Below are 10,698 nucleotides of genomic sequence, written 5' to 3'. Positions count from 1 at the left end.
TTGTTGGGAGCAGATCAGGGCAAAGAGAAAATAAGAGTCTGTTAGAAATTTGAGCAAAGTGTATGCAAATAGGGAGAGTTTGTCCAGCGTTTTTATTCCTGTATGTTTTGGCCCGTGTGGTATCAAACAAGCAGTCTGCAGTTACCAGCTGCTCCTCACACCAAGAAACCCACAGCTGCAGGACACTTACATCATGCATCCAAGGAAATCTGGCTCCGTTACAACATTCAGCCTTGTTTGCATCTCCATGTTTGCTCTCTAATGAGCTCAGCTCCCTGTGTTCGTGCTGGAAAGTCCTCCACCAGCGCTGGGAATAACACCTGTGATAGATGGACAGTGTCCTCATCTGGCCCTGGAGCCTTTGAAGCAGCCAGGGAACGGCGGTTGTGTGTTTCTCCTGGTTTCACTTAACATGTTGCGTCTGTGTGTGTCTGCTTGTTTGTTTCAGGGATGTACCTGTCTGACCTGACCTACGTAGACTCGGCTTACCCTTCCACAGGCAGCATACTGGAGAACGAACAGAGATCAAACCTGATGAACAACATCCTCAGAATCATATCAGACCTGCAGAGATCCTGTACCTACGGTGAAGATTACACACACACACACACACACACACACACACACACGTACAGATTGATGGAAAACAGACACAATGATAGAGTCTCTAGCACTTGATATTTAATTTTCTGTTGCCATGGATACACGATCATGTGCTATTCATTAATACAGCAGTGTGTTTGTATTGAAAAACTAAAGTAAGCTCAATTAAGTTGAGGCAGTTTCACCTCTGTATTCAGCATGAGTAAAAAACATCTGGGGACATTCCATGTTTTTAATTTGTGAAAAAATCACTGATTCTTCATCTCCATTCCTTCCTCCATCTTCCATTACCTCGTTATAGTTTGCTTTCAATTTTCTTGTTTTTCTTTCTTATTATTCAAATATCTACAGCTTACATGCTGTAGGGCTTTTACAGTAGGAGTTTTTCTTTGAAGAATCTATGAATCACAAGGTTGATAAACAATGACACAGACTATGTAGCTTTTTTTAAATGACCTACAGTACTGTGCAAAAGGTTTAGGAAAGTCTGGAAAAAAGAATACTTATCCATCATGAAGTAGGCGTCTGATTGGCCCCAAATGTACAGTATTTTCAACCACCCCAAACATACAGACATTGTCACTGAGAACTATCTTCAGTGTAAAGTCCTGGAAGTGGTGCTGTGGCCCCCACAGAGCCTTGATCTCCACATCATGGAGTCTGTCTGGGATCAGCCTCCATCCCATCCACACAAGATCTGTGGTCATTCTCCAAGATGTTTGGAACAACCCCCTAGCCCAGTTTCTTCAGAATCTGTCTGCAAGTGAAACTGAAAGAACTGATGCTGTTTTGAAGGCAAAGGGTGGTCAGGTCACACCAAATACTGATGTGATTTAGATTTCTCCTCTGTTCATTCACTGCATTTTCTTAAGTGATGAAAATAAACCATTAGCTCTTCCATTTTCTTAGTGACAGCGACATTATGCAATTGTGATGCTCTTATCATGCGTGCACATGTGTCACTTATATGCAGGCCATTGTTGTCCTTCTTTCAGATATACCAGTGTTGCCTCATGTACAGAAGTATCTCAACTCAGTCAGGTATATCGAGGAGCTGCAGAAGTTTGTGGAGGACGACAACTACAAGTAAGAAACAAAACAAAACCAACCTTAACTCAGTTTTCTTTGAGGGTCTCTGAATTGGTCTCAGGAGTAGTTTCCTGTCAGGAAGCTCAGAATGAGTTTTCTATGCCGTTTCTAATTGTGCTGCCTGCTGCCGATCATCTCCGTTTAATTCAAGTTTATAGATTCATCCGTGTTGTTTACTTTAGGTTGTCACAGAAGATTGAGCCAGGCACCAGCACGCCACGAGCAAACGCCTCCAAAGAGGATCTTGTTGGTGAGTTTCAGAGCAATAGCTGTGAGCTTTAGAGTTTGATTAACAAGAGTCATAGACTGTAAATGTCTACTTTCACCTACAGGCCAGGAGGCGTCAGCATCTCCTCTCTGCGGCCGTAAATGTACGATTTCAAGTGAAGGACCCAAAGTCCCGGCCACACCGCCCTCCCCCAGGAACCTGTTGCCCTATGGACACAGGAAGTGCCACAGCCTGGGCTACAAGTGAGCAGCAGTTCTCTGATAGACGACAATGATTAGAATGTACACAAATCCCACATCAAACGTCCACAACCTAAGAAACTGACACACCTCTCTCTCTCTCTGCTGTGTTCTGTGTCTCCACAGCTTCATCCACAAGATGAATACAGCAGAGTTTAAGAGCGCGACGTTCCCCAACGCTGGTTCTCGCCATCTGTTGGACGACAGTGTGATGGAGAGCCACAGTCCTACACGGGGACAAGCAGAGAGCTCAACTTTGTCCAGCGGTATTTCACTTGGTAAGACTTAGACAGATGCACAGTTTGTTTCCTCACAGAGATGTTTCCATGCCTCTGAGCCGGATATTTTAGTTTTTGGGTTGTCCCGTTCTCAGACATGATAGCAGCAGAACTTCTTCAACTCAAAGGTCAAGCTCACAATGATCTCACAAGATGCAGATTTGGCTTTGTGTTTTAATTTCCACACAAACATTTGATTTTGGGTGACTCTGAATCAACAGGCTGTCACCTGAGCCGTGTCAGTGGTGGAGGCAGACAACCACAGGGTGATAAATTCTAATGCTTTTCTTGTTCCATCTGTGCACAGGGAGCAGCGAGGGCTCGGAGCTCAGTGAAGAAGTGTCTTGGCCAGCTTTCGAGAGGTAAGATTAATTCATGTGTCCATGTCACTGGTGTTTCATCACATCCACATGAAATAATCCTACCACTGATATGATTGTCTAATTTCAAAAGTGCTGAATCTCTGGCTTGGAGATTGAGCTGTGCAAACTGATGCACCATCATGTCTACACGACGCAGACCTTGCTTTTAGCCTCGCAGTCAAGGCCGCCATGCATCATCCCTCCACAGCTGCGCTCAGATGCTTCTGCTTCTCCATCAGCCTGAAATATATTAAAAGGATAGTTCAACATTTTGGCAAATTCTCCTATTGCCATGATCGCTATAGTCATAGCAGTAGCTACGTTGCTACACACTATACCTTTAATTATCGGTGCATGTTGTTTTGAGATCTGCGGGGCAGAGATGCCAGCTGGTTAGCGAACACAATGGAAGTGAAAGGTACTTTCACGTTTCCCGATTGTGTATTTATTTGATGAGTTCGATGAGGGAAAGGCGAAAGTACCCTATGCCTCGTTGCGTTAGCTGAGCAGCTCGTATCTCTGCCCTGCTGATCTCAAAACAGCTTGTACCGATTATTAAAGGTAATGAACTACTATGACTATAGGGATTATGGCAATAGGCAAATTTGCCAAAATGCTAAACTATCCCTATAAGCACTTACCATGAATTCCCCTAACCAGTAGTAACGCTGCGCCAGCCAGTGTTTGGAGCCACATTCATGTACAAACTGTCAGCTGAAGAATCCACTGGCCTGAACATGAACCTAATCTTCTGCCTAGCACACAAGTCTTTCAAACTCTTGAATGACTCATGACACATCATCAATAACTCTTCTAACTGAATGAGCCCTCCTCATCCAGCTCTAACCCATGCCGTTTGAAAGGAAAAACAGTTAACAACGCAACAAAACAACAACACCCGCACAGCCTTAACAGTGTCCCCTGCCCCCATCCTGTCCTATTTTATCCTATTCTGAACAGGACTCGGTTCTATCACTCTCTGGGCCCAGTGACCAGAGTGGCCCGCATCCCCTACAGAGGCGTCCTGAGGCCCAGCAGGTACACACATCTCGACCGGAACCAACCTGACCTCAATCAAATCCTCTGTTATCCTCACTCCATGCCCCTCAGTCCCTGCAAGGGGCCGCTGTGTGCCGGTGCTTCAAGTGTGTGTAGTGCCAGGTTTATCTTCTGGCGGGGGAATAAGTGTGTGAGTGAGTGTGTCACAAATCAAAGAAAGGGCAAAGGATCTGTTTGGGTTTGTGATTCTTCATCCTCTGCTGTGTATCACTGGTCTCTGATCTACCTTTTGCTTCCTTGAATCTCTTGCATGTCTGCCTCATACACAGTCACACACTCACATATGTAGCGCTCCAGTCCAGACTTCTCCTTGTGATACGTTTCCAACATTTTTCACAGTTTGGAGCTAGAAAATGAGTTTCCACAGTCACACTGAGCTCCATGTGTTACTGGAAACAAACTGTTACATCCTCATTCCTAAAGTAGAGAGGAACAGACTCCTCGGGGTTATTAGAGCCAATTCTCATGGACGTTGCATATTAGGTGTCCCTTGCGGTTTGGGATGGTCTCTCTGTGCCTCTTTTCCTTTCCACTAGGCTTCACTGGGCTCTTGCACTGGGGCTTCTTGCTCTGATCCCTTAGACAGACACAATCTGCACACCACCTTGACCGTCTCTGCTCTTCTTTAAGCATATAGCAGTGTTCAGATTTATAACTGTGAAATTCAACTCTGGCAGAACCAGACTGATATACGAGTATGCATAAGTTTGTTTTTCGTGAAGCAGAGGTGAAGGTGGCTTTGCAATTTGCGTCTGCCTTTACTATCTCCGGTTCCATCTGGTCTGTGTGCATGCATGTCAGCATGCATGTTTTCACTATGTATGTTTGCGTTTATAGCTTGCGATGTTTGTGTTTGTAGCTCTGCAGAGTCTGAGGAGCTGGCAGTTCACTTGTACCCAGGAGCCGTCACGGTGCAGGGGGTGCTGAGACGGAAGACGGTGCTCAAGGAGGGCAAGAAACCAACTGTGAGAACCCCCCACATACACTACACACACGTGCACATAAAAATGATTACATGTGTCTATATGCTGTTCATACACCTGTGTACCATACAGAAGCAGATGGGCCATAAAGGCTGTCTGTGGAGCACAGATAGGACCAGAGAGAGTCCTTAACCTGCACAACATCTCTGTTTCAGTCTCAGTCCCACTGCTGTTTCCCCTCGCCATGCATAAGCCATTTTTATATTTGCTCTGAGATTACCCTGTTCTGTTTTAGCTGATAATAGACACAGAGACCTTAATGCTGCTAGAATAACTTATATCTGTCACAGGTAGTATAGATGATACATGAGCAAAATTCAATGATATTAAAGTTTTTCCCAAACTGGCCATGTGGCCACACACCAGGAGTTCCACCTTAATACTTTTTTCTTTCATTTTCTTCTGTTATGTAACTCCCTTTATTTTGCTTATATCAGTCTTATGAGCCTCCAGTGTTTATGAATCAAGATGCTCATTTTGCACTTTTTCTGCAACTTGTCTCCAGTCGGAAAAACATCTCATAATTTATTCTTCAAAAGGATCTTATCTGCTTGTATCTGAGCGCTGTTGGAGTTGATTCCACCTTTGTACCTCCAGGTGGCATCTTGGACCAAATACTGGGTGGCTCTTTGTGGAACCCAGCTCTACTACTACACTGCTAAGTCCCTGAAGGCCACAGAGAGAAAACATGTAAGTCACACACACACTAGTCCGTCATCGTCCTACGTTTAACAATCTGCGGATGCATTCGTGGTGGTTTTGCTGTGGTAGTTAATCAGGCAGATGAGTGCAGATAGCACCGAACTGCACTCAGGCATCCAGCGACTCTCGCATCTCTTCCATGTGAAGCACGGTTGTTTGTCAAAAGTGAGTAAATGTACCAAATTACCCTGAAACGCACCCCGAAACACAGTTTTACAAGGAGACAACACATGATAGCTATTACTTAGTCATCCTCAAACAGTTCAATTACAGAGGGAATTCAGGGAAAACCAATAATGATTCATGTGGTTGGGAACGAAGTGCATTAGAAGTAAATAACAACAATAGGCTGAGCACTTATTGAAGCACAGGGACACAGAGGAGGGCATGCGTACATGTCTTCTATTGTTGTGTGGACAAATAGTTGACAGGGTGTGTTAGATAGAAGTGTGTGAGTGGTGTCTACTAGAGGGTTAGGGGCTTTAGCTGTGATCTAGGGAAGGCATAGTGTCCTCACCACTGACGTAAAGCCAGTGTGCATCCGTGCACGCGCGCGGGTATGTAGGGGACCTGACTGGATCTGGTGCAGCCGGAGATAGACAGATGGTAGCACTCATTGGATAATGAGACCAATGACATCACTGCAGTCCTGTGTGTCACTCATAGGCTAATGAGAACCGTGTGGAGAACACATGCAGGCTCACAGGCAAAATCCAAACAAATACACCCAGACACATACACACACCAGACCCGTGTTAATATTTACACAACACTGTTGTTATGAGGGGGAAATAAATTGTTTGCACTTTTCCTCTGTTCAGTTCAAGTCGACGTCGAGCAAGAGCGTGTGTGTGGTGGGTTTAATGGCCATGATGGCTGACGATCCGGAGCATCCTGATGTCTTCTTGCTGACTGACTCAGAGCATGGTGAGAACACACACACACACACACAGTTGCAAAAGAAGGGAAATGACTAATTCAAGCAAGTATTAATACGTGTCTGAAAGTGGAGGCCGTTAAAAGGTCAACCAGGTTGTCGGAGTGTGATCATGTGGTTACATCAGCTCCACACTGGCACATGTGCACCCACACACAGTAAGTCTGATTCCCCATATGAATATGCCAGTGCATGGTAGTTTCATTTGGCATCTGTCATGTTCATACACACACATACACACAGTGCATCTAACTTAATCCTGAACCTTTCCACTGCAACTTTATTTTTATTTTACTGGGCCAGCCAAGGTCAAGCGAGGCTGCAGCCATCTTTCCAGAGTGTTGAGAAAGCAGGTGGAAACAAGAGACTTGGCAACTCACACTGTTTGTCTCTGTCGCCTAGGTAACACCTACAAGTACCAAGCGGGGAACAGAATGAACGCTTTGCTCTGGTTCAAACACCTGAGCGCTGCCTGTCAGAGCAATAGGCAACAGGTATGAGCCCCCCCACACACACACACACACACACAGACTGTTGAATATGTGCTGTTTTACAAAGCTCCTCCATTTCCCAGGTTCCAGCCAATCTGATGTCGTTTGAATGAGCGAGGATGGGGAGTGAGAATCAGCAAAGAGAGGGATGAAGAAAGAGACGAGGAGGATGAGGAGGAGTATTGACTGTGTAGTGGGAGCTTTCACTGCCATGAGCCCCGCCCGCCAACTGTCCAGCCCCCCCCTGCCCCCCTCCCCCCACTGCAGCCTCACTGCAGCCTCACCTGCCACCACTGCCTTAACCAGACTACCCTGTGTGTGTGTTTGTAGCGTGCGCGCTTGAATGTGTGAGAGTGACTGTGAGTGTGTGGATGTGGATGTGGATGTGGATGTGGATGGAGACTGTCTGGGATGTATTTACTACTGAACAAGGACCTGGACCACTGCTCTCGTCTCCCGTTTTGCTCTCAGTCTCTTTAGTTTTTCCTGCGAGTGTTCAGCACTTGAAGTGGAGCCGTTGAACTTCTCCTCTCCTCTCTCTCTCTGACCCAACAGAAACAATCCCCTCTTTTGGGTTTTTTTTCCGGAGGGGTTGGGTGTTTTTACTTGTGTCCCCACCGTGCTCCAATGCAAGATTCTTACCTTTTTTTCAGCAGGACACAAAGTCACAACACTCACACTCACATTGGACTAACCTGTTGGACTGTGGATGGTTTGGAACACACTTTTTTACCTATTTGGTTCACACTTTCAATAGTCACTCTTTTCACTTACTTGAGTTGTTTTGGAGTCACAGGATCGTTTATATAAACCACATACTCACACGCTCGCTCTCTCTCTCGCTCTCTCTCTCTCTCTCTCTCACACACACACACAGGCCTATTTGATTGCATTGTTGTAAACCTAAGGGCTCTGATTCGCAATCGATTCCAGCAGCAACAATTCCCACACTTCCTGAATGTTAGTAGTTTTTAATTACAGAGCTTAGTGCTCCCCCCATTTCATTTGACATACTGTGGCTAAGCATTCTGTATGTGTGCGTGTCTGTGTAACTGCATTGGTGAGGAGGGGGAGGGGACAGGAGGGACAATGTTTGCTTACAGATTTTTTGTCTGTGGTCCACATAGGTACAATAATCCCAGAATCTAAGCTAAGACGAGTTCACAACTTCTTTACAAGCCTGCCGTTCTTTGTCCTCCGTTGTTTCTGCTCTCTGTCATCACCGCTGTCGGCCCAGAGAGGTGACGCTCACTTCACCAGACTCTCACACACTGAACACTAAAGACTTGAAACTGTGAAAGAGTCCAAGAGAGAGAGCAGCAAGAATTCAAAGTATATGATTTTATCTCCTCTTCTTCTTGTTGCTTAATATGGTTAGATCCTCTGGTCTGGAGCAGACACTCAGAGCTACCTGGAGCCATACAGAGTCTATTTTAAATCTTGTTTGTTGCTAATGTTTTGTGTTAGTTTCTTTTCCTTTTTTGGGAGGGATGGTGCAGTATTAAGTGGTAGATGATTGCACGTCAACGTAGGTATTTTTGTCTGTTACATATGAATGTTACATTTTTGTTAATGTGTTTTTTTGCCCTTTTTGGAGCAGTTATTTTGATTATGTTATGTACATTTGAATTTATTATCTTTTTTCTTTTTTTCTTTCTTTTTGTTGGTCCCTTACTCTATTAAGCAGAACCCTGCCCAATTTTAGGCCCCAGCCATTTTGCATGGGATTCAGAAATAGCATAAGCACCTTGGCTGGAATTAGTGCCAAGTGATGTAAGTGTCACTGTTTTCTTCAGGATGATGAAAGGTGAGGAGGGGCTGCAGGAGTGATTTGGTGAAGGTAGTGGCTGTGAGGAAAAGGTTTGTTGTGGTGATGACAATGATGAGTTGCTTTTCACTTAGTGATATCCAAAAAAATTCTAAATCTTTTTTTTTAAAGCAGCTGTTTACAATGTATGTTTACACAATCTTTTGCCCAACATCACAATCTGCTCACTGCTCCACATGTACATTGTCTACTTTAAGAAAAACAAAAGGAAATATTGAATAGAAACCACAGTTGTCAACATAATGTGTAACGTCAGCACTGGATCCTTTAGTGTGTCGTATCTGTCCTGGACACAATATACAAGTCATCAATTCAACTGTTAAGATCAGACAAAGTTTTCAAACTGAACAATGACTATTTAGTGCCCATCACAAGACATTCAGCCCTTTTTGTATAGGAACTAAAAGAGATGGTACTAAATGAACCTGTGGAAGAATGAATGAGGAAGCCAAAAATAGGCTTACGTATGGAATGCAGCAAGTTACTCTAAGTATACGTGTGCATACCTCTCTATTTTTTTAAAAAGATTGAAATTCAAGCCAGTTAGGCTAACCCCAATGGGCTGTCACACTGCTGAGCAGTGGGGGCAACCAGCCACCTAATCATGTGTGTGACTCTGTCAGCTCATGTTACGATTCCATAGCTTGCACGTCGTACAGGAAACGTGAAGAAAGGAGCAGACAGATGTGGATTCTGTACACATGTTTGGTGCTGGGCCAGGAACAGCAGTGAAATGGATGAGATGGGTGGGTGTTTTAGGATTTAAGACTGTGTTTAGATGCTGTTGATCTTCCAGATAAGCTTCAACATAACAAATTGGTGCAGCCAAGCAAGAACTTCTATCTACAATGAGAAACTCCGAAAGAACCGACTGTAGACTGAAGTGACCCAGATATAACAAACCCAAAATTGACAGGCACCGACCCATTCACATTTCCCTATATTAACTGAGCACAGTGAAAGAAAAAGAAACGACAGGAAGCAATTGATGTTGATTCCTGTGATAATTTGAATTAATTTGGGTTGAACAACCTTCCCCTCAAGAAATTCCCAGATCATGTCAAACTCTTCTTGTGAGGTTCTACTCACTGTGACCTGAATCATTATTTTATAATCATCTATGTACAGTGTGTGGTCATTTTTGTTTTGTGGTTTTACTTCACAAATTTCCCAGATTTCAAGGCCAATCGCTGTATGACACAAAGAAGCCGCAAATCATCTATTTTAGGATGAGACTGAGCGTTCAGATGTCAGCCACTCATTTAAGATCATTTGGTTATTATGAAGAAACTCGATGCCATGCCTGAAAAGTCTCTTTGCTGTGATTCAGAGTTCATGTTGTTTCCTTTAAATTGACAGTACTGTCGACAAATGCACAATTTGCCCTGTATTAACTGTTTTGAGTGAATCTAGCGTCTGAATTCATTCTTTTTTATGAGAACTGTTCAAAGGTTGAGATGAAGGGTTCAACTAGAGGAGGTGTTTGAGTTTATTTATACGACGTGTTTATTCTTTGGCGGAGAAATGAAACCAATGTGAATCTGTGCCTCCTGTGTGCAGCCCAGGCACCATTCTCTGTTTACCAAGGACTTCATTAACAACAACCCTTGTTATACCCAGCGATATGGACGAGGGCGACGGATGAGAGATCTCAGACCTGCACCCTTCACCTGGCTCTGAGCATGTCCGTCTGTCTGCCCATGTCATGACTGTGGCGAGCGCTGTGACCTCACTGTTGAGTGATGTGCCGCCTGGTGTGAAGACTGAGAACCAATAAACACTCTGCCCTTTGGTACTCCACACTATCCGTCTCACGTTCATTTCCGTGATAAAGATTGTACTACATGACTCAATGCTATTTGATAATCATTTACAGCTTGTTTGAGCTGCTGTGTGAA

General features: G+C 44.3%; 1 protein-coding gene across 4 annotated transcripts in view; it reads left to right on the top strand.

The window, feature by feature from the left end:
• The window catches only part of ralgps2 (Ral GEF with PH domain and SH3 binding motif 2), an 80,423-nt gene extending 69,821 nt beyond the window's left edge, over positions 1-10,602 (top strand). For 2 of the 4 annotated variants that reach the window (XM_085773207.1, XM_085773206.1), the window contains 12 exons: positions 449-586; positions 1,599-1,689; positions 1,875-1,942; positions 2,025-2,163; positions 2,287-2,438; positions 2,746-2,800; positions 3,761-3,838; positions 4,719-4,824; positions 5,440-5,532; positions 6,366-6,471; positions 6,884-6,975; positions 7,056-10,602. In XM_085773207.1, coding sequence (XP_085629333.1) covers positions 449-586; positions 1,599-1,689; positions 1,875-1,942; positions 2,025-2,163; positions 2,287-2,438; positions 2,746-2,800; positions 3,761-3,838; positions 4,719-4,824; positions 5,440-5,532; positions 6,366-6,471; positions 6,884-6,975; positions 7,056-7,085 — 1,148 coding nt within the window. In that variant the 3' untranslated portion in view covers positions 7,086-10,602. The remainder of the gene's footprint in view (positions 1-448; positions 587-1,598; positions 1,690-1,874; positions 1,943-2,024; positions 2,164-2,286; positions 2,439-2,745; positions 2,801-3,760; positions 3,839-4,718; positions 4,825-5,439; positions 5,533-6,365; positions 6,472-6,883; positions 6,976-7,055) is intronic. The other 2 variants (XM_085773209.1, XM_085773208.1) reach the window with 1 other exon arrangement.
• Positions 10,603-10,698: the final 96 nt, after the last annotated feature.

Source organism: Trachurus japonicus, chromosome 4 (assembly GCF_045865225.1).
Source record: "Trachurus japonicus isolate A0001 chromosome 4, Traja_1.0".
In the NCBI taxonomy this organism is placed as follows: Eukaryota; Metazoa; Chordata; class Actinopteri; order Carangiformes; family Carangidae; genus Trachurus; species Trachurus japonicus.
Note: the sequence above shows the minus strand (reverse complement) of the source record. Positions and strands in the feature narration are given on the sequence as shown.